Here is a 27801-nt window from a genome sequence, read left to right on the forward strand (position 1 = left end):
TTTTGATGAGTAGGTTTGTTAACTTTCTTTGTGGTTACCTTGAAATTTACCCTAATCTCCCGAGGTTTGAACCAGTCTTTTATTACTTGGTATGCCTTCTTCTCCATTAGAAAGTTCTATACTTACACTGTTTATTCCCTTTTTTATTGTTCTGACGTTGTAGTCATTTGCAGATTAACCTCTCTGGTTCCCTGTTGTAAATCTTTTAGTTTTGAATAGTCCTGGAGAGTTCATTTCCTAGGTTGGTATCTGGCTGGTACAGTCTTGTGTCCTAGATTCAGGCTGTCGTCTGATGTTGTTTGTTCTCAGATTGATTGATTTCCTTTAATAATTCTTCTAAGTTTGGTTTGTTTTTTACATTGCCCCTTAATTATTGTTAATCTGGAAATGTCCTAATTTTACCATCATATTTGAACGAGAGTTTTGCAGGATATATTATTCTTGGTTGGCAATTTTTTTCAAGGTTTTATATATGTTCCTCCCATTGCCTTCTTGCCTGCAGGGTTTCTGTCGAGTAATCAGAGCTTAGTCTTATTGTTTCCCCTGTATATGTGACTTTTTGTTTTCCTCGAACTGCTCTCAGGATTCTTTCTTTGTCTTTGGTTTTAGTGAGTGTGATTATGATATGCCTTGGTGATTTTCTTTTGGGGTCTATCCTATATGGGGTTCGTTGGGCTTCTTGGATGGTCAGCTTTTCATCTTTCATGATATTAGGGAAGTTTTCTATCAGCAGTGCTTCAGTGATGCTGTCTGTGTTTTCTTCAATGATCCTCTCTGCGTTTTCTGTTTTCTCCCCTTGTTCTGGAACTCTGATCACTTGAAAATTTTTGCTTTTGATTTTATCCCGTATCATTCTTAGTGGGTTTTTTTTTTTCATTTTTCTTCGTTCTTTTTTCTGATTTTTCTTAAAACAAAGTGGTATCCAAGTATTTGTCTTCAGTTTCTATGATCCTGCCTTCCATTGTTTCAAACCTACTCCTCAGACCTTCTATGACACTGTCCATTTCTGAAATCTTGTTGTTTATCTTTTGGATTTCTAATTGTTGTTTTTGTATGATTTCTAGTTGTGAATTTATTTTGTCATTTTGTTCCTGTATTATTTTCCTGAATTCTTCCATTGTTTTGTCTGTGTTTTTCATGATTTTGTCTGCCTTTTCCATGAATTTGTTTATTTTTTCCTCATTTTAGTCTGCTTTTTGCTTCAACTCTTGGATAGATCTGAATATTAGAGATTTGAATTCCCTGTCAGGTAGTTCCAGTGCCTTTTCTTCTACTGAAAGGTTATATGGTGTTTTATTTTGGATGCCTACTAGAACCATCCTGTCCTGTTTTTTTAATATGTTTTGGTAGTGTCTGCTGTCTTTGGGACATTCAGTAGTTATTTTCTTCATTTACCGATTGTAGATTTGTTTGTTTCATCCTGCTTTTTTGTTTCATTTCGTTATGTCTGAGCAGGTGGGCTGTGCGTTTTTTGTTGTTTGCTTGTCATTGTGCATGATACTTTTCACCGTCTTGTCCACCAAGCAGGGCCCGTCACTCAGCTATGTTGCAGCAGAGCAGATCCAGTGGGTGTTCTGTCTCCTGCTGGGAGCTTTGTGATACTGCTTTCCTGAACTCTCTGTCCGCCAGTCTCCGAAAGGAGTCCACGATGGCGAATCCGTGCTGCTGCTGATAATGGACCTCTGCTCCATATCTCTTCTCGCTCTCTGTTCTTTGTCAGTTTCTTATTCCATTTGGTGCTTGATTGAGTTCTTTATCTGCTCATTTGACACTTAAGGTTCCAGATTGATGTTTGTCTTTGTTTTACTTAGTTTTTTGGGTCTTTGCTGTGGAGGGACAGCGTGGTGCTTCTGTCAATAGTGCCATGTTGGCTCTGCTCCGGAAACCGTTGAATTGATATATGTTTTGCTGTGTATATTCTCAACAACCACAATAAAATAAATGAAAAATATTTTAAAGGATAAAAGTGAAAAAATTGAAGAAAAAAAAAAGAGTAGATGAGATTTGTCCCACATCTCCATCTTTCTTTTTTTTAAGAGAAGATAGGTATAAATGTAAATAATATAGAAGATGTTTGAATTCTTTTTTAATTAAAAAAATAAATACTAAGTCTCACCACTGATATTTCCTTTTCTGAGCAACGTCTTCCTCTTTTGAGGGCCCAGTAACAGGGGGTCCTAGTCTGAGAACACCTGATAAACTATAGTGAAGCACCAACAGGTTAATGTAGTAACCTTTCTGGGAATAGTACAAAGATGCAGTCTGGGAATGGGCTTTTGGTAGACTTCACACCCTGGGGTTCCTGGGTATAATTGTATGCCAGCAGCATCAGCATTCCATCTGTCCTCTGTATTGTCATCCCTGCTGATTTTACCTGGATCAGGTAGGATGCTTCCCTTTCCTCCAAGATCACCCAGAGAGTGCTTCCAGACCCTCTCCCTACATTAGTGAAGTCTGAAAAGGTTTATACCTTGGCAAGGTATCCTTTTCTGAGCACTGACACCCTGGGTCCTCACACGGAAGCACACACATGGCTAACATTTATTGAATGTCTATAAGGAGCCCAGGTGGCACAAGTGGTTTGTGACCTAAAGGTTGGTAATTTGAAACCTCCCAGGGGCTCCATGGAAGAAAAGGCCTGGTGATCTGCTTCCGTAAAGATTACAGCCTTGAAAACCCTGTGGGGGCAGTTCTACTCTGTAATGCATGATGTTGACATGAGTCAGGGGCCGACTCGACGGCAGATAACTAAAAAACATTATGTAGTGGAGAGAAGTCCCTCGGTGGTGAAAATGGTTAAGCACTCAGCTACTAACCAAAAGGTTGGAGGCTCAGGTCCACCCAGAGGTACCTCATAGGAAAGACCTGGTGATCTACTTTCAAAAGATCACAGCCATTGAAAACCCTATGAAGCACAGTTCTACTCCGAAACGCAGGGAGTCACCATGAGTTGGAATCAACTTGCAACTTTTTTTTAAAATGTACTAGATACTGTGCTAGGCCCTTTACCTGTATTGTATCATAATTCTGTCATCTCATTTTACAGACAATTGAAGTTCAGGGAAATTAAGTAACTTAGTAAATAAAGAAGCCAGGATTCAACCAAGGACTGTCTGAGGTCAGAGCACTATTTTCTGTACTATTGCTGTGTCCTTTTAATAAGCAATTCAAAGGCAATAAACATTTTGCCCTGGTGAAGATTTTTGTGGAGAACTTCCCCAGCCAAGTTGCCTTCTCTAACCTGGAGCCAGGAATAAATAAGGGGAAAACAGACTTCCTTTTCTTGTGTATGCCAACTCATCAGCCCTCTCGTTGGCATTATTACATCTTTGGATGGGAGGCAGTCTAGTGAGGGGGTGAAGGGATGGGATTCTGAGGTTAGTCTTTCGGTGTTTCTGTCTTAAATCATCCAGTTAATAACTATGTGACCTGGGGTAAATATGTCTTGTCTAAGCCCCAGTTTTCTCATTATAAAATGGGAATAATTATAATAACTCCCCCATAGTGTTGCCTTGAGAATTAAATGATAAAATCATGCAATGTGCTTAGCCCAGGGTCTGGCACAGAGTATCATTCCATACATATTAGCTGATTATTTTATTGTCATTATTTTTGTCATCATCAACAGATTTCTTGGCGTTTAGAGCTTCAGTTTGATGGGCTTGTCTGTTGTCAATCTTCAACAGTATCTTATAGTCTATGCTGAATATATATGTGTTAAATAAATCAACACTGAAGTGGTTTGGTCAGCCTTTGAATTTATGCCGACAATTCCGAAAGATCCAGAATAGAGTTACAGATTTCTTTCATTGAGTTATGTATCCAACGTATTCCATTTTCCAAACACAATAATTTTGTTTTTAGACCTCCCTGCACTCAAGGTACAATCTAGTCTCTGAAAAACAATCTTATTTCTGAAAAATGTACCCTTTGTTTTGTACGTTACAACCAACAATAATAGGTCTAGCCTTGGAATGCAGCCAGCTATTATTTATGATGCATAGGGAAGAATAAAACATAATGTGACCTGTTTATTACCTGTAAATTTCTAACAGTAAAACCTGTGGCCATAAGTCATGGAAGCAGCAGGAACCTGTAAAACCATGATGCCGCATTTCGATTTTCTTCTTTTTTCTGTTCTCTGTACTAAAGTTACTTTGAATCCCTTTTCCTCTTCTCTTTTCCATCCTGTTTTTCCCTTTCATCCAATTAAATAATTGTAATTTAGTTACAACTTTGTGAATGTGAAGTGTTTTGTTTTAGTAACAGCAGTTAATAGGACTTTATTCACTAAAATCAATTTCCTGCTTTCATATCCTGTTCTTCATGTGAGTGCTAAGGAAGTAATTTTTTTTCAGTCCTCTGACTCACTGTTATTGCTTTTTGAAGAGGTTTGTATTCCCTACACCTAGAACTATTCTTATGTGGAGTAAGCACTTAAAAACAATTGCTTGCTGTTTTTGAATCAAGGACTCTTGCTGATTTAGGAAACCGGGCCCCTTCAACTACTGCCTCCTCTTTGGATGGTTTGAGATGGGTAGTTATGGCCATAGGTACAGTTTATGTTTTCTTTAAAAAAATTACTTTAATCTTTAGTTGTAGTTAATTCATGTTTTCTATCAAACACATAGTTAAAAAGCATGAAATTGAAATTTTTAGTCTTGAATTTTTTCTTAATATTCAACATACTAAATTACATTAAGGATCCCTGGTGCTGCAATGGATAAGTGCTTGGTTACTAACCAAATGGTCTGCAGTTGGAACCCACCAGTGGCTCTGAAGGAGAAAAGACCTCGAGATCTGCTCTCTTAGGAAACTCTATGGGGCAGTTCTACTCTGTCCTGTAGGGCTGCTATGAGTTGGGATCGACTCAAGGGCACACAACAACAAATTTCATTAGATGCTTGGACTCTGTCAGACTGTAATCTACCCGGAGTAAGGAGGAAAAACAGTATACATCCATCCCTGGACATATGAAACAAGTTAAAGCTGTGTCTTGTTGGCAGGGAAGTTACAGCATTTCACATGCAGAATTTATTCGCCCTTTAGAAACACTAAGTCTGTGGAATAGATCTATCACCTGTTTATTCTTGAAGTTTGTTGGTACAGGTAGACCCCGACTTACAACATAGTTGAGGTACGGTGAACTGCACTAACGACCGTTCGTTGTTTTTTTTTTGGTACATCTTATCATTAGTAATGTGTACTACATGCAGTGCTGCAGCGAGTAATTTTCTGATGTTATTATTCTCAGATGTTCATGCACAGATGTTCCCAACCCCCAAAGACAAATAAAGATCAGCTTTATAGAGACACTGATAATGAAAGGCAATAATAATGAAAAATGAAAATGAGGTATTTGACTTATGTCAGAACCCACTTATGACGGAGTCATTGGAACAGAACCCCATCATAAGTCGGGGACTGCCTGTACAATTATGTGATGTTTATAGGTGCCAAGTAGTTCTTTTAGAGGGAGATATAGGGATTAGGGAGCCCTGGTTGCCCAGTGGTTAAGAGCTCAGCCGCTGACCAAAAGGTTGGCAGTTTGAATCTATCAGCTGCTCCTTGGAAATCTTATGGGGCAGTTCTGCTCTGTCCTATAAGGTTGCTGTAAGTTGGAATTGACTTGATGGCAATGGGTTTGCTTTTGGTTTTGATAGGGATTAGCAGGGGATAAGAAAGAAAGCAAGAAGAAAAGGATCTAGGGGTGGGATAGAGTGCCATACATGATGATCCGGAAGGAACCTTCACCAAAGCCACCTGCCCCTTGTGCACTTGGTGAAATGTGTGGCATGCCCAGCCTGCTGTCGACTGCAGTGATGACGATGCTGATGATGCTGATGATGGCAGCTAGTGAGGGTCTTCTGTAGGCCTTTTTAACTTTGACACCAGTTTGCAGTTATAGTCATCACTCCAGAGCCTCATCCTTGCTGATCGTTTCTTCTTCCTCATTGTGCTAATTACTAGCCTTATTCCCCTCTCCGTTTATGCCTGCTCTTTACTGAATTGCTGATGTGACCGAAGTCCAAGACCACCTTTTGATGGTGTGCCGTCTAAGGAACAGTTGCTGCCTGCACATTCTCTTTCCCCGTTATCACAGTGTTGGATTTAGGTCACTAGTTTCATGGTGCCTGTTGTGTTACATCATTGGCCAGCAAACATTTCAAGGATGAATGAAAATATGTGACCTTCCTCCCTCCCACTAGATAAATAGTCTAAAATGTCTTTTATATTCAGCTAAACTTGTAGGGATTAAGGTGAGTTTTTATATTCATCATTAGATTATTGTGAATAAAGTAGGAGCCAGTCTTCCCACCCCTTTTAGATAATAAGCTTCTTTAATTTGTGTGTGTGTGTGTGTGTGTGTGTGTGTGTGTGTCTGCTAAAATCATTCTAATCATTTATAAGGGAAAATGTAGCCATGCTATCCACAAGAAGAATATGTATGTACTGTGTCATTTTATTCTTTTGGTGGGCTACATGACATTTCCCTTACACTTTTTGAAAAGTTAAGGTGGAAAGTGAATATGAATCAGTTTCACTTTTACCAAATTTCAACATCATAGTGTGTTCCGTGTTTCTAGAACCCCCACTTTCTTAAGCAAGAACGTCCTCCTGTATTTACATTGCTTCAGCTTTCTGGCTTGGTCTGCTTTTCCTCCTATTTTAAGTCTTGTTTAATACTCAGCCAAGCCAAGCTCCTGAAGAATTTCACCAAATCGAAAAGGAGGCTTAGAAATTCTCAGAAATTTTAAACTGGGTGTCATGGATTGAATTGTGTCCCCCCAAAATTGGCTAGGTCATGATTTCCAGTATTGTATAATTGTCTACTTTTTGTCATCTGATGTGATTTCCCTGCGTGTTGTATATTCTATCACTATGACGTAATAAGATGGATTAGTGGCAGTTATACTGATGAGGTCTACAAGATTAGATAGTGTCTTACGACAGTCTCTTTTGAGATATAAAAGAGAGAAGCAAGCAGAGAGACTGTGGACCTTGCACCACCAAGAAAGCAGTGCCGGGAGCGGAGCAAGTCCTTTGGACCTGAGGTTCCTGTGCCGAGATGCTCCCAGAACAAGGAAAGACTAATGACAAGGACCTTCCTCCAGAGCCAACAGAGAAAGCCTTCCCCTGGAGCTGACACCCTGAATTTGGACTTGTAACAACCTCCTAGACTATGAGAGAATAAACTTCTCTTTGTTGAAGCCATCCACTTGTGGTATTTCTCTTATAGCCGTACTAGATAACTAAGACACTGGGTAAGTAAAAATGTGTCGATTTTTCAATTACACCTGTTGACAAGACCACAACTGGAATATTAGATTATGAATATAGGCTTTGGATGCTGTCTCTTTTAATTTTCTTCCTATTTCTTCAAGATTACTGTTCTCAAGGAGCAAAGAGTGAAATTTATCCAGCTGTATATGTCACAACATTTACTACAACATGAAGGCCCTGTAGCATTTGGATCTGAGAAGTGAAGAATTGGAACAACTTTAAGATAATAGAAACCAGTAAACTGTACTCCTCCTTGATTTTTCTTTCCTTCTCTTTAATTTTTCTTCCAGATCATGGATTATTTTTTCTATGTTTAACTGAGATTGAGTTGCTTATGTAGCATATTATTTTTATATTTAATATGGGGACTGTCCTCAGAAGAAAGACCTGATAATCTACTTAGGAAAGATCTGCCACTGAAAACCCTATAGAGCACAATTCTACTCTGACACACATGGGGTTGCCATGAGTTGGAGGCGACTTGATGGCCACTGGTTTCTGGTTTTTATGGAGACTGTCATGTTAAAGTATAGAGGGTCAACTTTTTCTCTCTGGAATATAAACTATGTGTCATTTAGCCATTGTTATTTCTTGGGACTCTATTTACATAATTGGTGGCTATAAAAAGAAATCTTTGACTTTCTTAATCTAGTTACTTCCCAAAACTTATTGTGTCTAATTCTCTCCCTTAGTTCTTGTTCTGAGATTTAAATGTCTTCCAGTGGGATACTTGCTAAAGTAGATCTGGATCAGCTGGCTAAGATTTCATGTTTTTTATGGATGAAAAGGTGAACAGAACTGCTCATGGGAGAAGAGTAAAGTGGTTTTTGAAGGAAGGGAAGAAAGGACTGAGGAAATGGTTACTATGCAGGCACTTCAGTGAGCAAAGGCTGAAGTGAACGTTTAGAAATCTGAGATGAAGAACATTTAAAACATTTATTTATACCCACTGTGTATCAGAAGAGTCCCTGGGTGGCACAAATGGTTAAGCACTCAACAATAGCCAAAAGGTTGACAGTTTGAACCCACCCAGAGGTGCCTCATAAGACAGGCCTGGCAATCTGCTTTTTTCACAGCCTTGAAAACCTCTTGGAGCAGTTCTACTCGGCACACATGGGGTTGTCATGAGTCAGAATTGACTCAATAGCAACTAATAACAACAATATATCAGATCTCGTGCCAAATCTCTTACTTAAATTATCCTATTTCTTCTTCACATAGGTATTGTTAGATGCTGTCAAGTCAATTCCGACTCATAGTGACCCTGTGTACAACAGAAAGAAACACTGCCCAGTCCTGCACCATCTTCACAATCGTTGCTATGTTTGAACCCATTGTTGTAGCCACTGCGTCAGTGGATCTCACTGAGGGTTTTCCTCTTTTTTGCTGACTCTCTATTTTACCAAGCATGATGTCCTTTTCCAGGGACTGGTCTCTCCTGATAACATGTCCAAAGTATGTGAGATGGAGTCTTGCCATCCTTACTTCTAAGGAGCATTTTGGCTGTACTTCTTCCAAGACAGATTTGTTCATTCTTTTGGCAGTCCATGGTATATTCAATGTTCTTCACCAACACCAAAATTCAAAGGCATCAGTTCTTCTTTGGTCCTCCTTATTCATTGTCCAGCTTTCACATGCATATGAGGCAATTGAAAACACAGTGGCTTGGGTCAGACACACACAGAGATATTATGCAAAAAAGAAAGAAAGAAAACAACAACAACAACAACAACAAAAAAACCCTGAGGTTTAAATTGTTTAGTTAGTGTGCCCAAGTTACTCATCTCGTAAAGGTGGCAGAGCTAGGCTCAAACCCAGGTTGTCTGACTCTAAAACCCGTGCTCTTCATTCTATGACATTATTTCTAAAAGTTTATTATTTAGCATAAGAGAGTTTTCAATAAAGTCCCAACTTATTTGTTTTCTTCTGGTATGAAACTGTCTCTTTTAGCAGTCTTTGGTATTAATGAGCTTGAAATGTTATCCTAGGGTGTCATGGATTGAATTGTGTCCCCCAGAAATATGTGTCAAATTGGCTGGGCCATGATTCCCAGCATTGTGTAGTTGTCCTCCATTTTGTGATCTGTTTATCCTCCATTTTGTCATCTGTTTATCCTCCATTTTGTGATGTGTTGTAAATCCTAGCCTCTATGCCTATGATTATGATCCCATTTGGGAGTGAGTTGTCTGTTATGTTAATGAGGCAGGATTAGGTCACGTTAATGAGGCTTAGGGTGGGATACAACATCCTTACTCAGGTCACAACCCTAATCCTATGTAAGCAGAGTTTCCCTGGGATGTGGCCTGCATCACCTTTTATCTTACAAGAGCTAAAAGAAAAGAGAAGCCAGCAGAAAGGGAGATCCTCGTACCACCAAAAAAGAAGAGCTGGGAGCAGAGCATGTCCTTTGGAGACCAGGGGTCCCTATACTGAGAAGCTCCTAGACCCAGAGGAAGATTAATACAAGGACCTTCGCCAGAGCTGACAGAAAGAGAAAGGAACTTCCTACCACAAAGAAAGAAGAGCTGGGAGTGGACTGTGTCCTTTGGATCTGGGGTCCCTGAGCTGAGAAGCTTCTAGACCTAGGGGAAGATTGATGCCAAGACACATGGAGATCTCCAAAGAAAGCCAGGCCCACAGATGCTAAAAGGAAACAAGGGCCTTCCTCCTAAACTGTGAGCCAATAGAGAGAGAAAGCCTTACCCTAGAGCTGGTGTCCTGAATTCAGACTTCTAGCCTCCTAAACTGTGAGAGAATAAATTTATTTTTGTTAAAGCCATCTACTTGTGCTATTTCTGTTATAGTAGCACTAGATAGCTAAGACATAGGGTGAGCAGAAGAAGGTGTCATATTCCAATCACAATGCTAAGACAGATACCTAGGACAGTGCATGACACTTAGCAGGTACTCCATTTGTTGAGTGAATGAATGACTATCACGTATGATTTATTGACACTGTCATATGGCTGTCTACCTGTACTCCTCCAGCTTTGTAGCTGTAATCACATATATTACTCACAAACAGAGCAAGCATATGAAACTCAATGTTCATGACATTAAACTTAAGGAGAGAAAATAAAGAACTGCAAAGGCAAAATCGTTCAGTGAAAACGGTGGAAGATTTACATGCAGTTATACATGCAATTGCCACTTCTCTATTCTGAGAGAACTTGACTCCATCTGTGCCCATCACACACCTAGGAGGATGAACACGTGGCCACCCTCATTCTACAGAGCTTAGTTGCTCCTGAGGCACGTAAGATCCACATCAGTCCTTGAAAATGGAAGTGGAGTATTAAATGTAATGTCTCATAAAATTGAATTGTCATATAAGCCAAATGATAGTGTATCAGGGCAAAATTGTACTGTGTTTAAGTTAATGATAAACTTGTCGCCATCAGGTTGATTCCGACCGATAGCAACCCTAGAGGATAGAGTAGAACTACCCCACAGGGTTTTCAAGGAGCAGCTGGTGGATTTGAACTGCCGACCTTTTGGTTAGCAGCTGTATCACTTAACCACTGTGCCATCAGGGCTCCAAGTTAATGATAATAACAATAAAAACAACAGCAGTGGTTGTACAATGATAACAGGTACAATTTATTGAATTCTTTCAATTTGCTAGGCACTGTGCTTAATGCTAATAGCCTAACATTTCATCCCTTCCTCATTTCCCTTGTTTTGGCTGCTTTTAAGATCATCTGCCCTACTGGGGAGAGAATGTGATGAGAAAGCACTATTTACATTTAATCTTTTTATCTAATCTTAGATGATATATTTACCCTTTTAGCTATAGGTGGTACAGGGGTGGCAAGTATGATAGTTAGCTGGGGCAGAGTGACACTGATAAAGAAAAGGGGGTGAATTAAACTCTGGGTGCTAATTAAATCTGATGATACAAATGATTACGTTGGTAATCAAATTTCCACTTTAGTTAAAAATACTTTTCAAGTACTTTTTATCTGCTATGAAATTTGTTTGTATTCAGAATGCTTTTGTGGATTTATTTGTGAAGAGTTAAGGTTTCATGTGATTCACTGTACAAAATGGAAATAGGAGGTGTTAATAAACATATACAGAAGTTATGTATTTGCAGGTTATAATTTAAGATTTACTGTTGCCACAGTCAACTTGAGGATTTTTAAAAATCATATAAACTCAGAAAATGTTGTTAGGAATAAATAAGTAATCCAGAAAATTTTAGTATAGAATATAGTGATGGTAAATTTCTGCAAGAATTTGGCTATCTACAAGAGAGCCACTGTCTGTACATATCACCTCAAAGCGTAATTACCCCAGATTGCATTCGGTGTGCGTCTCCTGAACCCAAGAATGGATTATCTCTTAAGAACATGCAGAACCACCACTGGATTTAGTGTTATTTGTTTTTGTGGACAAGATCATTCATTTGGCCAAAGGGAATAGTTTATTGTTATTTAAAGACTGTGAAACACCCATATGAATCATTAGGGTAAAATTGGCAGTGGCACTCTCTTAATACAGACTCACCTTTCTGAGACTCTGATATTCATGTAACCAGAAGAGTTAATTCACTACCAAATATGAACCATAGACACAGTTACAACCCTAGATTGCATTTGCTGGTGTTGACCTAGAAGGGATGTTATGTATGCTGTTTGTAAAGTACCGAAGGAGACTACTAAGCCAGTTAGAATTATTGATAGAGGAGTTAATATGGTTCTTAATGGGTTGTACTAGATTATTTTCCTAGTGGTTTCCAGAATTTTTGAGTTCATAGTCAAAAAAAAAAAAAAACAAAAAAAAAAAACCAACAAAAAATTGCCAAGAATATTTTTTTTTTTTATAAAAAACAACTTCTGTCTAGTTTTACCATCACTAAGCTTAATGCCTTTGGTATCCATATATCAGCAGTTCAACCCTTTTTAGCACTAAGTAGTATTCTTTTGTATAAATATATCACAATTTATTTATCCATTTATGTGTTCATAGACATTTGTTGTACCCAGTGTTGGGCTATTATGAATAAGATTGCAGTGAACGTTCTTGTGGACGTGTGTTTTCATTTGTCTTGAGTAGATTCCTGGGAGTAGAATTGCTGCACCATCCAGTAAATATGTGTTTAACTTTACAAGATCCTTCCAAACAGTTCTCTTACATGGTTATACCATTTTATGTTCCCACCAGGAGTTCCAGTTGCTCCATATCCTCACCAACATTTGGTATTGTCACTCTTTTTTATTTTAGTGTTTAGGTGGGTGTGAAATGGCATCTCATGGTGGTTTTGATTTTTTATTTCCATATTGACTAATGAAGTTGAGCCTCTTTTCATGCACTAATTAGCTATTTCTGTATCTTTTGTGTGAGAAGTCTATTTAAGTCTTTTGTATTTTTTTTCGGTGGGGGTGAGACTTCAGCCAGTTTGAGAGTTCCTGGTTACTTCCCAGAGATCAAAATGACCCAGAGACCTGATCCATAACCCCAGGAGTCATGGATTCAAAGTATAAAACTGAAGAGGCAAATAGACCTCCATAGACCCCTAAAATCTAAACAGTAATGTAGAGTTGGGTGGGAATTCAGTCTAGCAGCCATGCATTAGCACTTCTGTGTTACATTTTTGCAATTGTTTGTGAGAACCTAAATAAGCACAGGAATTGTTTCTCATAGAGAAAGTAGAGAGTTATGGTTTGGAACGTGGACTCTGGAGGAAGATACTATTTCCACCATGGCCATTTACTATGTCTTCTTTGGGTGACTTACTAATACCTCTGGCCTTCAATTTCCTCTTCAAAAAGTAACAGTACCTACATATAAAACACTTATAATAGTACTGAACTCACAGAAAATGCTTATGAGAATTAGCTATTGTTATTCTTGATTTTGAATTGATAGTCTGGCGTGATTACGATCTAAAGTATAGATTTTCCTTAGTGACTAATCATTAAACATCAATATCAAATGGTTACATACTGTATGATTCCCTGTATATAAGATTCTCAAAATGATTAAGTTACAGAGATGGAGAACAGATTAGTGGTTGCCAGGGATTAGGGACTGGGTGGGGGTAGGGGGAGAAGGGAGCAAGCATGACTATAAACAGGAAGCAAGAGGGAATTCCTTTGTCATGATGGAATAATTCTGTGTCTTAATTGCAGTGCTGGTCACACATATCTATACATGTGATAAAATTGTGTAGAACTGCACACACACACACCAGCATACATGCGCACACACACACACACACACACATACACACAATGCATGTAAAAACTGGTGAAATCTGAGTAAGGTCTGAAGACTGTACCAGTGTCAATTTCCTGGTTTGATATTATACTATGGTTATTTGTGGGAGATGTTGTTGGGGGAAGCTGGGTGAAGGCTAGACAGGACCCCTATGTACTATTTTTGTGACTTTCTCTGAGTCTATAATTATTTTCAAAATAAAAAGCTGAAAAATGAATTGAAGTCCTGCTAGGAGATTAACATTGTATGAGACACTTTGGATACACAGGTAGATAAAAACACACTCACTGCCCCAAAAGAGCCTAGAGTTTAGTGGGAAAGACAGAGAAGTAAAGGGATACTTCAAGTGCTCTGGCGGAGGTAAACTGGGGCCTGGAAGAATCCCAGTAAGAGTGTACTCAGGTTACGGGTGAGGTCAGGGAAAGTTACCAGAGGAATTGGTTAGCTAATGTTAAAAGTGCATAACACATGGAAAGAATTTGGGACCATGCGTGGACTCCTGTCACATCTATAGAACTAAACTCTTTCTTGAGACTCTTGCCCCTGTTGGCTGGAGTCTTCTGGCTGCAGTGTTCAGTGGCCAGGATGCCAGACAGCCCTTATCTGCCGTTTCTTCTCCGCAGTGTCCAATAAGCACCCATTTGTGGACAGCAATCTACTCTACCAGTTCAGAATGAACTTCCGTCGGAGGCGAAGACTGATGGAGCTGCTCAATGAAAAGTCCTCCTCCCCCCAGGAAACTCACGACAGTCCTTTCTGCCTCAGGAAGCAGAGCCACGACAACCGGAAATCTACCAGTTTTATGTCAGGTATGTTGTCAGTTCTGTGGTTTGACCACATTTATTTATCTTTGGAAAAACAGTAGAGTAATAACTCACCTTTTTACAATTCTGTTTTCTAGCAAATTTTAATGTACTCATAGTGAAAAGTATGTCAAAAAGCAAATTGTTTCTGGGCAGCAAACTTAGATGCCATGGAGTCTGTTTTTTTTGTGTTGTTGTTGTTTGTTTTTTTAATTACGTACTTGGATTATAGTAGAACTTTCATGCTTTCAGTCAGAGCTTATTTAATTTTAACTTACAAACAATTCTTACATATCATTAATTATCCAGTTTCATCAATTATCCAGTTTTCTAAGTCACGACTTTGAAATATTGTCTATTTTAAGGATGAACAAGGAATTTCTAGGGACATATACAAGGAGCCCTGGTAGCTCAGTGGTTAAAACACTTGGCTGCTAAACCCCAGCCACTCCATGGCAGAAAGATGTGGCAGTCTACTTTCGTAAAGATTTACAGCCTTGGAAACCCTATGAGGCAGTTCTAGTCTGTCCTGTAGGGTCACTGTGAGTTGGAATCGACTCATGGCAGTGGTTTGGTTTTTTTTGGTTTTCGGGGCATATACTTTGGCCCTAGTGGCACAATGTTTAAGCACTTGGCTGCTGAGCAAAAGGTTGGTGATTTGAACCTACCTAGTGGCTCCACAGAAGAAAGACCTCATGATCTGCTCTGTAAAAGATTGTTGTTGTTGTAAGGTGCCATCGAGTCAGTGTTGACTCATAGCGACCCTGTGTACAACAGAAGGAAACACTGCCCGGTCCTGCTCCATCCTCATGATCATTGCTATGCTTGAGTCCATTGTTACAGCCACTGTGTCAGTCCATCTTTTTGAGGGTCTTCTTCTCTTTGCTGACCCTCTACCAAGCATGATATCCTCCTCCAGTGACTGGCCCCTCCTGATAACATGTACAAAGTATGTGAGATGAAGTCTCAACCATCCTCACTTCTAAGGAACGTTCCAGTACAAATTTGTTCATTCTTTTGGCAATCCGTGGTATAATCAATATTCTTCACCAACACTGTAATTCAAAGTCATCAACTCTTCTTTAGTCTTCCTTATTAATTGTCCAGCTTTCGCATGCATATGAGGTGATTGAAAATACCATGGCTTGGGTCAGGCGTACCTTAGTCCTCAAAATGACATCTATGCTTTTTAACACTTTAAAGAGGTCTTTTGCAGCAGATTTGCCCAATACAAATGTAAAAGATAATAGCCTAGAAAATTCTATGGGCAGTTCTGCTCTGTTACATGGGGTCGCTAAATGTCAAAATCGACTCAATGACACCTAACAACAACAGCAATGCATTGGCAACAACTAAAAGACAACCTGTTATCAACCCAGCAGCAAGGCTTTCCCACAGTGATGCAAAACAAAGAAAAACTATAAAAAACAGACATAAGAGCTCATAAAGCACAGTGGCCTGGGACATTACATGAAAAGTCAAACAGTCTCACAGTTACAATTATCCCTGACAAATGATAGTAATTGATGTACACAAAGATTACCCCACTCAGCCAGAAAAGGTTATCTTGAAGTAAATGTCATTCTGCTTAAGAAGACGAGGTACCTTCAATTCTCCTGAAAATGTGGCGTTGCCTCAAGGAACTGGCTGGCCTAAGGTTTGGAAGTACTGGGCTTAACCTAAGACCTAAACCTAGGACAAAATGAAAGTGTCATGTCTTAGTTACGAATAAGAGGTGACAATGAGAACAATGACACCCATATGTATTGAGAACTTCCTGTGCCCCAGGCACTGTGCCACACTTGGGTGCACAAATTTTCTCATTTGATTATCACAATAACCCTAAGAGGAGGGACTTTTATTACCCCTATTTTATAGGTGAAGAAACTTAGGCATGAGCAATTGAGTGGCTTACTCACAATTACACGGTTAAAAGGTGGTAGATCAGATCTATTCTACGGCAGTGCTTATATATTACACTGCCTCCTTCCCAGTGCCTTACATCCCAGGTTCCTCAGACACATCCAGGTTGGAGGAGAAAAGGGACCAAAAGCTGCTCTGGGAAAGTAAAAAACTGAGTCAGGAGCCTGAGTCTGTGCTCTGAAGTCAACTCGGTTAGGCCTCAAAGGACACCCCAGTTGTGTGTCCCCTTAAGATTGTAGTCTTTTGCAAATGCCGACTAACTATTCACTTTCTCATTGGTAGAAAGGTTTGCCTGTGTCTTAAGTGGGCTCAGTAGACCTGAGCAAGTGTTGATGATGAAGATGTAGTAATCATGGTCACCTTAAAAGCTAGCATTTTTTGTGTGCTTCCCAGGGGCCAGTCCCTGGGCAGAGTGCTCTCCTTGGCATCTTTTATTTGACCATGTACCTTGCCCTCTTCCCCCTGTTGAGAGCCATCCTACTCCATGGCAGAGAGAACTAGATCACATAATTGAAGATGCTGCTTCACATAAACCTAAATATGTGTTCTGTACTTTAAGCTGCTGCTTCCATGGCTCTGGAGCCCTTGTGGTGCAGTGGTTAAGCACTCGGATGCTAACCGAAAGACTGAGGAATCAAACCCACCAGCTGGGAGAAAGATGTGGTGGTCTGCTTCCGTAAAGATTATAGCTTTGGAAACCCTATGGGCATTTCTGCTCTGTCCTATAGGGTCTCTATGAGTCGAAATTGACTCAATGGCAGTGGGTTTTGTTTTTTTTTTCCCATGGCTCTGGGTAATTAATGGTTTAATATGAAATCAGGAAGCATTTATTTTCAGTGTTAATTCATTACGTGTATGACCAGTATTTAATTTACATCCTAGCAGGGACTGCTCAGCCTGGGCTTGTTAATTCCGGAAGCAATGTTTTATGTAGCTGGGGACTTTCACGTACATTATCTAATACACTCCTAGCACCAGTCCTTGAGTTAGCATTATTCCCACCTTACAGATAGGAAAATTGAGGCTCAGGGATGTGAAGGAATGGCCCCAGTTTGTGCTGTTGGTAAGTGGCAGAGCTGCAACTCAAATCCTGGCTTTTCTGACTCCAAGGCCAGTGTGCTTTTTCCTGGCAATTGTGATGCACCTTACTGTACTTTGTAGCTGAAAGCCAGTGTGTTTGAGGGACCCACGACCACCACCCTCAGTGACCATGTGTATTTTTCGGCCCACACAGTCAGCCCTAGCAAGGAGATCAAGATCGTGTCTGCAGTGAGGAGGAGCAGCATGAGCAGCTGTGGCAGTAGCGGCTACTTTAGCAGCAGCCCCACGCTCAGCAGCAGCCCCCCTGTGCTCTGCAACCCCAAGTCTGGTGAGTAGATGACGTGCAGGCTGGGTTCCTTGCACAGCAGATTCCGAGATGAAGACTAGTATGCAGGGCTAGTACTAAAGACAAGTATTAGGGCATCCTCTCGGGATTAACACCTGTGGAACGGAAGGGAAAGAAGTAGGATTGGTCAGAGGGAGAACTTGGGCTGCAGTGTAGTCTCAGTGAACGCCACAGCTGATCTCAGGGGAAGCTCTGGAGCCGGGATGGCTCTTCAGAGTTGCCCCAAGTTGGCATGAGAGGCCAGGTTTTATACCCCCATACTGACTACTCATTGGATATGGGTTGCCGCTGGGAGGAGGGCATGACCTTGGGTGAGGCAACTCTTCAGAGAAATAATTCCCAAAGAAAACTGATGGCTGTCTTCCATAAATACTCCCAGAAGCTGGGAGCAGGAATACCCAGTCTTGATGGGGGTTTTAGGCAGTACATAACAGTGTCCACTACTGCAGGGGAGTAGCACTTCCCCAAACTGTAAGAGAATGTAAAGACCTTTCATGTTCCAACACCCATAAGGAAGAAGCCTGGATCTGTGCAGCCTAGACTATCCCTGGAGTTGACCCTTGGTGCTTTGCCATTTCAGGAGCAACTCATAAACCTCCATGGCTTTTACATCCCAGAAAAAAAATCTAGGCACAAAGTCTGGTGATGAACTTGTGTATAAAAACAATCCTTCCCTGACCCGATCAGTTCTTCGATCCACAGGAACCTGTAATCTACTGATACCACCCATTTTTCACTGTCACTTCCTGTCCTCACTGCCTGGGATTAGATTGCATGGTTCATAATCAGTCTTGAAAACACCCTCCCCTCCCTTGGCCCTGCCCCTCTCCTTTATCTTGTTGTTGTTGGTAGATGCTGTCAAGTCACTTCTGACTCCTAGGGACCCTTTGTACAACAGACTGAAACACTGCCCAGTCCTGCACCATTCTCATGATCATTGTTATGCTTGTTGTTATCCTTTATCTTACTCACTTGCAAAACTTAGAACCTGGGTGAATCCAACTCCTTTCCTACTCTCTCTGCACCCATACAATTGTACTGGGCTAGAGGAAAACACCTACCCTGCCCATTGGTCTCACTTTAATTTCATGACAACTCACCTTAAGTGGGCCAGTAGTGCTGCCTGATAGTCCCTCTACGTTTTCCTGGTCCATTTACTCTCCCACTCTCCTAGATGACTATTTTATCTTCCTCTTTTTTTTTCCTGTAGTCCACTCTTCTCCCTTCCTCTTAGCTAAAGGTCTTCCTATTTAACTGAGAAATTAGTGATAATCTAAAGAGAACATCCACAAGCTCCCACACCCATATCTGTTATTCTACCAACATGTATACTCATATACTCCACCTTCCCTGCTTACTATAGAAGAACCATCCATGCCTTGCCTAAGTACATTTGATCCTAACTGTTCCTCTTTTCTCTTGCACCATCATTTTTCCCTTTTAGCTGGATCATTCCCATCAGCATACAAGCATAGAGTAATATGTCCATCCTGAAATACCCCCTTCTTGACCTCCACCTTCTTCTCCAGCTACCACTTTGTTTTTATACTGCCTTTCTTCAAAAACTTCTTGAAAGAAATGCAGCCTTAAAGGATATGCTGTCAGTGACTTCCATAATGTTAAATTTAGTGATCAATTCTTAGTCTCCATGTTACTCGACCAAGCAGCAGTTGATCGCTCCATTCTTCTTGACTGGAGCCCTGGTGGTGTAGTGGTTAAGAGCTAAGGCTGCTAACCAAAAGGTCGGCAGTTTGAATCCACCAGCCGCTCCTTGGAAACCTTATGGGGCAGTTCTACTCTATTCTATAGGGTCGCTATGAGTTGGGATCAACACGATGGCAATGGGTTTCTTCTTGACTTGGCTTCCAAGACACTTGTACTAATTTTCTATTGCTGTATAACAAATTACCACACATGTAACAGCTTCAAGTAACACATACTTATTATTTCATAGTTTCTGTGAGTCAGGAGTCCAGGCATGTAATAGCTGAGTCATCTGCTCAGGGTCTCATCAGGCTGCAGTCCAGGTGTTGGCCAGTCTGCATTCTCATCTGGAGGCTCAACTAGGGAAGGATCTGCTTCCAAGTTCCCTCAGGTTGTTGGCAGTATTCATTTCCTTATCAGTATAAAATTCCTAGTAGTTTGCTCCTGCAAAGCCAGCAAGGGATATAGAAGGTCTCTGCTTCTTTGAGTCTCTGACCTCTATGCCTTATTCTCAAGGACTTACCTGATTAGGCAAGACCTTTAAGTTTTGATTAACTTAAATCAACTGATTTGGGACCTTAATAGATCTGCAAAATGTCTGCATCTTTGCAATATCTTGTAACCTAATTTAGGGAGTGACTACCCTATCACCTTTGCCATAATCTCTTGGCTAAATGCAAATCTTGTCCAGACTCAAAGGAAGGGGTTATACAAGGGTGTGTTGAGGTCATCTTAGAATTCTGCCTGCCACACTGCCCACTGTTGGTTCTCCTCTTACCTTACTGGCTGTTCCTTCTCCAATAAGGTACCCTGAATGCTACTTTAAAACACTGTTAAGTCCTGTCCTTTGTGTAATATTCTTCAGCTATTTTTTGTCTCAGAGTAAAAAACAAAGTTCTTGCTATGATCTACAAAGCTTTGCCTGATCTGACCCTTACCTGCCTTTCTCACCACATCTTCTACTCATTCATTCTGCTGTAGCCTAGCACCTTCTTTGTCATTCCTTGAATATGCCAATCAAGGGTGTTTACACTTGCTCTCCCCTTGCCTGTAATCATCTCCTGGGTAGCCATATGGTTTACTTCCTCACTTCTTTCATGTGTCTGCTTAACGTGTCCTGACTCCTTCATACTAAAAGAAAGATACTCACAACCCCTGGCACACACTGTTCCCCATAGTCCTGCTTCATTTTTCTCTAGACCACTTATCAAGCATACCATTAGTTTACTTGTCCATTTGTTCAGTGTGCTCTCTGTGGCCAGGACGGTTTAGCGCCTCTAGGGAAGAGACTTTGTTTATCTTGTTCCTGCTCTACCTCATCACCAAACATTAGCGATACAAAGCTGAGAGGCCATAACCTCTTCTCTCAAAAAGCCCACCCTCTCTTTGGAGGAAAAAAAAAATATATATATATATATTAGTGAGAATAAAGGCTAATAGCTGTTGTTCAAAGTGCTTTAGGGGGAAACTCTATTATCAAGTGACATTATCTAGGCAGGTAGCTCTTTTTCATGAGCTAACATTTTTTTTACCACCTGCTCAAGGGTTAGTTGTAAACTTCAAGAGAATGAAGAACTGGCTTCCACTCTGACTCTGGCTGAAAAGTCATTGAGCATCCATGCATTACTGGGTTTTTTAATTAATGAGGCATTGCTGATAAAGTAAAATGAGGAAGGAAAAATTTATTTTTATAATTAATATGTTTTAAGCTCAGATAGATCTCAGTTTCAGAAAGGGACCAAATGTGCTAGAAGCATTTTATGTTTTTTTGATTGCATATGATAGTAGAATATGAACAAAAGTTACTTAAATGAATGATACACCCATGTTCCTTGAGATATGTTAGTATTATTTCCTCTTTTCCTTTGCCCCTTGGATCAAAGGGTAAAGCTTACTGATAGGCAGGCAGAAAATAAAGGTCTCATTGCCTTTTTTGGGTTTTTGAGGACCGGAGCTGTCAGGATTGAATTGTGACGTGTAAGTCCCACCTGTTACCCATATTCTGACGAGCTTCTCCCTCACTAGCAAAAGGTTCCCAAGACCCAGTGATCTCATCTGTGATTTTTTTCCCTCAAGCAGGTAATCTGGACTTCATAGTGAGGCAGTTAAAAATTAAACTTCATATATACACCAGGAACTATTACTTGTGGTATTATATATATATATGAATGCCGATAGCCAGATGGGAAAATGCTACAGATATCACCATATACTATCATCAAGGTAGCTGTGATAAGCAAAGAAGTTTCCAAAGTTATAAAAAGAAAAAGCTAAAGGATTACTTCCCGGGCCTCAGAGTTTCTACATTTTTTAATATAATTAAGAGAGAAAAATATAATAAAATAAATGATCAATATTGTTGCCAAATATTGCAGTACAGTGTGATTTTTGTATCTGAATTCTTGGACTCTCCCGTGAGGGTTTGGGGGTGGGGGGGACAGAGTTGTCTGACAGGAAATATAAAAGGTCTCAGTCCTCAAACACTGACCACTTCTCTTACTGCATGTCCATCTGCTGGGAAGTTATATCCTCATCTTGCTATTTGACCTACTCCCTTTTGTTTAGGGAACATAATTTCATTTTCTCTTTTATGAGCTTTCCGAAACCAAAAATGATAATCCCAGCCTGTCACCTCAACAAGAAGCACTTCATTGCCATTAACTGAGAAGGTGCTTATTAAAATAGTCAGGAAGGCCGTACGTGTAGGCCATCCACACCACTGCCTCCTGCAGCCTCTTAGCCCTTGCTTCTCCTTGCAGAGACAGCATAGCACATGAGGGCCACTGTGGCACTGTTTCTTCATGGGTGAGAGTGTGGGATCCGGCATCAAACGCCTGGGTTTAAATCTTGATTCTGCTGCACATTAGCCCCAGGACCTTGGACACAATCTATTTTACTTTTCTGTGCATCTGTTTCCTTATAAAATGGGGATAATGATGAATCTAACTCATTGGTTCTTGTGAGGATTAAATGAGATAATATATTTAAGCACCTAGCATAGTGCCTAGCACATGTGGAGTACTCAGAAAAGTTTACTAGTATTATTGCTCAAGTGTGAACATGCAATCCTGGGTATTACTACAGACACATGTGAAGCCTTGGTGTGTGGGGTGTATACAGTATGTTGGGGCAGGTGGGTTGTGTGGGATTAGTTCTTGAAATATGGCTATCAGACCACTAGAATCAGATTTTCTCCTAACTTTGACATCTATAAATGCATGTCGGGATTTAAAAGAAAGAAATATGAGAATTAGAAGCCATGGCCTCTTCTTAGAAAACTTTCAACTCATCCCTTCCCCCTGACACTCTTGTTCCCCTTAGCCCTGCTCCGTTTCTCCTTTTCCCAAGGCTCGGTAAGTTAGAGTTAGGTCTTTTTATGTTTGCTGATATCTTCTGTCTCTGTCAGCTAGAATGTAAGCTCTGTGAGGCAGGGGTCTTTGCCAGTGTTGTTCACAGGTGGTCACATATGAGGCATTCAATAAATACCTGCTGAACGAATAAATGAAGGAGGGATTCAGAAGTGTTTATTCCTTGACATTGTGTCTGTCTCACAGTGTTAAAGAGACCTGTCACCTCTGAGGAACTCCTAACTCCTGGGGCTCCATACGCAAGGAAGACATTCACGGTAGGCCCTTACTGTTTGGTTTTTTCCCTGCGCTGCTTGCTTTTCTCTGCCTCGTGCATGTGTCATTGTGTAGCTTATGGACTGATTTGAAAACTCATTCTGTGTTGTCTTTTGGTTTTTGACACAGTTTTAAGAGTAGACTTTCTTGATCCTTAGGCACTAAAATCTCAACTGCACTCGTTAAAGATTAAGACGTCACGTGCTTTATTGTTAATGCTGCATTTTAAATTCTTTTTGATGTGTCCTTTTATTAAAAAAAATTTTCCATTTTGTGGTTAGTCTAATGTAATTACCAATTTTAATGAAGTATTTTCATTCTTTCTGAATTACAGTTAATTCTAAAAATAATTTAAGACATTGAAGGAGGCCATGGGATAAATTGTCCTAAAATAAGGAATGGTGCTTTTGACGATGCTGCCATGCTTTGAGTTACAAGCACCTGGTTTGTGAGCGCTGCGTGCCTGTAAGCAGCTCCTGACTACCTTGCACCTTTTGCCTTCTTTCCAACTCTCATCAGACCGATTGGTTCTCTTCAAACAGAATCAGCGTGCTCTGATCGGTATCACCTCACCCACCCCCCTTCCCGTTGGCTCTTTCACTTAGTCTCCTCACGCCTACATCCATATCCTCTTTAAAACGATTCTCTTATTTCTTTCAGTCTTCTAACTTTTTTCCCCTTACCTCATGGAAAGTTCTCTCCACACTCACTCACAACGCAAATGTTTGTCAAAGGGCCACTTCAAGTTCCCCATCACTGAGGAGTCAGAGCAAGACAGGCCCAGCTCCTGCCCTCGGGCACTCGCACATTCACTTTCTTGGATTTGGAAGTCAAAAAACCCACTGTGATCATAGCTGGCCTATATGAGAGAGGCACTGGTAATGGGTCTGTATCAGAGAAAAAGGACAACTGTACATGTGGAAGTGAAATGAGATGTAGTCAACTAATAAAGCAAACCCTAAAGTCACTGAAGTGTGCCTAAAAGTCTTCTTGAGAATTTCCACAAAATTTTTCATTCTTTTCCTCGCTTTTCCTCGACAACCAGCGTTCAAGAGGTAGTTGATTATATTTTAAATGCATTTACTTCTGGTTTTTAATTTAAATTGCATTGCTGGTAATTGATTGTGAATACATTTCATCTGTATTTCAGTTGGGTTGTGGATAAAAGACATGTCTGGGAGCTGCCCAGGGAACATAGCTGCCAGTTCTATAATGATTCTATAGGAAAATGCATGCTCCAGTCCCAAACAACTTTTGGTTAGAAGTCTGTTTGTAAAATGTGAACTTCATGTACTTTTTCAATTTATTTTCTTTGTAGAGAAAATTGTGTTTCAACGTAGCCAAGAGTCTTTATATTTCCCACTGTTAGTAGTTTAAATTGTTACTTTAGACCTCAGTGACGTACCAAAATCATCAAGAATGTACTGTTTGAACCCAGGGGAATAGAACACACTTGGAGTAGAAATTGGATCTGGGAAGAAATTTCAACTATGTTTTTAAGATCTTCTAAGCCTTCCATTTGAGTTGGAGATTAAGTTGTATAGCAGCCCAAGAAAGAGGCAATCTGCCAGTTATTTATTTTGTACCCTTGCAGAAGAAGGGTCTTTCTGCCAAACAGGAGTGGGTTTCTCGACCACATTTTCTGCAGAGATATACCAACTTATATCAGCCTGTGTTTGTGAGAGAAGCAAAGCATTCCATTCCTCGGGTAAGGAAGAGATGAAATGGAGAAAAGATATGTCATAACACGTACTTAATCCTTGGCTGGCTTTCTCGCTCTTGAAAGGACAAGCAGATTGCCAGACCCGGTCTGCTGGTTCCTAATTGTGGCTTTCCTCTCTAGATTGTTGGTGATGCGGTTGGCTGGGGCTTTGTGGTGCGAGGAAGTAAGCCCTGCCACATCCAGGCTGTGGACCCGAGCGGCCCCGCAGCCGCAGCGGGAATGAAGGTACTAATTGGTGGTCTTTTCCCATTGTCTTTTGTGTCTGTCCTGGGTTTTTCAGGCCAAAATGGCCATGATTCTTGCTTGGGATCCAAACCCCTATGATTTTATACTCTTTTTCTATTATTTTATTTTTCGATTCTGTGAAATTCCTTAAACTTTCCCTGGGTCTACCCTCTCCTCTAACAGACAACAACAACAACAACAAAAACAGATGCCACCCAGTTGATCCTGATTCATGGAGACCCCAACTGTGCTCCCTGGGGTTTTCAGTGGCTAGTTTTCTGGAAGTATATATTCAGACTTTTCTTCCCAGGCACCTCTGGGTGGACTTGAACCTCCAACCTTCTGATTAGCAGCTGAGTGTGTTAACCTATCAGAAGATAAAGGTGGGCAACAGCGAATGGCTCAAGGCAAGAGAGAGCACAGATTACTGCCAGTCCGGATAATCAGCCCCGGTATGATTATGGGCTGACTCTGCCCCTGAGCTGACAGTGCTTTGAACACCTCCTTCACAGTGGGAAGGCATAGGCTGGCTGGGTTCTGTGCTCTGGAGAAGCTGCAGAAGCCTTGTTTTCCAAGGCAGTCTGTGTTAGATGCCTTTCTGTCTCCTCAGTACTGCAGTGGGCCCAGCACCAAAGAATCTCAGAGCAGGACAGTTGGCCGGGACCGTAAAGGGTGAGCATTCGTATCCATGCCGAGGCTGAATTTTTTATTTTCTGATGGAACTTTTGGCTGTGGACAGGACTTTTTATTTTATTTGCGCAGTAAAGTACCTAGTCTCAATTATTTTTGGCAGTCTCTCACATGAAGCTTTGACTTAAAGCACGTTTCCTTTGGGGAAAGCAGTGGATTTACATTGCAGCTAAAGACCTCATTTCGCTTAGTCAAATGTGCAGTGAACTTACTTGATTTTAGTCCACCGTCGTTGGCTGACATGCGTAACTCTGTTTTATGCATTGCCAATTGATTAATTTACTCTTTAAGATAGATACCCTGATACGTGGGTTACCTGATCATTTTTCTCAATTTTCTGAACTAATACTTCATATAGTTCATATTCTTCGTTTCTCAGGAGGCATGCAATGATTTTCACATGTTGTAGAGCAGTACCAAATGCATTAGAGTAGCATTTCCAAAACTGTATTATATGGCACTGTGGTCAGCAAAATACCCCGTCCTGTGGTTCTGTGGTTAAAGCGGTTAGAACTGCACACTTTATCCCCTTCTTGGAAAGTCACAGAACCCATTAGCGTATTAAAACTTCTGATCAATCTTGCAGGGAAACAACCTGTTTAACACAGAATTTTGTTATTTAGTATAAACATCCAAATGGAATTTTTATGAAGATTGTAAGATAGAGTTCTTATTAACTGTTCTAAGAAGCTGATCTTGGTCCAACTTTACATTGGAATGAACACACACACACATACATACATACATATGCTCATGTGAAATATGTTTTTGAATTGTACTATTTGTTGGTTAAATGAAAATGACTGAATTCCGTGCTCTTCCATAATGTTTAGCTGTGTGTATTCATTTGAAAATATTTAATACATTATTTTCTTATCTAAAACACTGAGTTAATTACTTCCTGTTTTACCAGATTTCACTTACATAAAAGCCACTTGTATAATCCAATCATACAGACTTGTTTCCACCAACCCGTCACATCCCTGGCTGCCTTGTCTAGGAAAACTGCAGGCCTGGTGTTTGGTTGTGCAGTGCTCTCTGCAGAACCTTCCAGCAGGGTGCCCTGGGGAAGGATCTGCTGATGTTACCTGAACACTGATGGGCCTGTGTGGTCTGGGCAGTAGAAATTGTCTAATATTCTAGCCAGAGCACCTCCTTTTAGCATCTCTGACGGCAGTGACAGACCCAACGTGGTACAAAGGGCCTGTGGTGCCTTCACCGACACTCCCTGCGTTGAGTGTCAGGCTCACCCCTCAGGTCCTGGCCCCTGGTTTTCTCCTGATTTCTAATGTGGACATAGCGCTGCATCTGGGCCTTTGTGGCTACTTTATCCAGTTGGTTTTTCATACTTGTACTGTGGCTGCCCAATTTCACTGCTTTACTTGCTGATAAGGGAAATTATCTTGTAACTGATTTTCGAATGTTTGCCATATCTCTCTCTTTTATTTCACCTTTTTATGGTGATCAGAAAGTTTTAGGATATGGACCTACCACTATGTAAACAGGGCAGGCCCCAAGCTGAAGAGATTAGATTACATTTTTCCCTGTTAACACTTCAAAACCTTTCGAGACCAAAAGGAGAACTCTTTGCCTGGTTTAAATGGAACTCTTAATCCAAAACTGGAGAAGACCCTCGTCTTCTTTAATACCTGCATTAAAATTTACTTTTCTGGAGAGTCTGGAAGAACTTCAGAGCAAATGTGTACTTTGAGAGAGTGATAAGGACTAACCTAATTCTTTCTTGGACTGGAGTAGATAAATCTTGTGTGTAAGCCATGTAGGAGCCCTGGCGGCACGGTGGTTAAGAGCTTGGCTGTTAACCAAAAGGTCAGCCATTTAAACCCACCAAGCCTCTCCTTGGAAACCGTATGGGGTAGTTCTCCTCTGTCCTATAGGGTCACTATGAGTCAGAATTGACTCGACAACAACGGGTTTGGTTTTAGTTTTGGTTTAAGCTATCTAACCCCAATGCCTCAGAGGTCTTCATGCTGTTGACCTAAGCTGGTTTAGGATGGTGGTGGCTGGATCAGGCGGTTAAGGTGTAGGATTGGACTCTACTGAGATACATATCAAAGAATAAATAAATGTGTAGGTTCCAGGGGTTCCAACTTGACTTCATGTGTAAATGGAATTGAGTTTTAGGTTTTTGGGTGAAATATTAGACTTATACTATCTCAAACTTGTTTCAAATTTTTTTTAACTCCAACCCATTTTGCC

The 27801-nt window shown here is 40.6% G+C and overlaps 1 protein-coding gene across 1 annotated transcript in view; it reads left to right on the forward strand.

Moving 5' to 3' along the window:
• The window catches only part of DEPTOR (DEP domain containing MTOR interacting protein), a 161359-nt gene that overhangs the window by 102357 nt on the left and 31201 nt on the right, over positions 1–27801 (forward strand). The window contains exons 5-8 of the mRNA XM_004372975.3: positions 14130–14315; positions 17467–17601; positions 22878–22948; positions 24790–24894. Coding sequence (XP_004373032.1) covers positions 14130–14315; positions 17467–17601; positions 22878–22948; positions 24790–24894 — 497 coding nt within the window. The remainder of the gene's footprint in view (positions 1–14129; positions 14316–17466; positions 17602–22877; positions 22949–24789; positions 24895–27801) is intronic.

This window comes from Trichechus manatus, unplaced genomic scaffold, assembly GCF_000243295.1.
Source record: "Trichechus manatus latirostris isolate Lorelei unplaced genomic scaffold, TriManLat1.0 scaffold00022, whole genome shotgun sequence".
NCBI classification, from domain to species: Eukaryota; Metazoa; Chordata; class Mammalia; order Sirenia; family Trichechidae; genus Trichechus; species Trichechus manatus.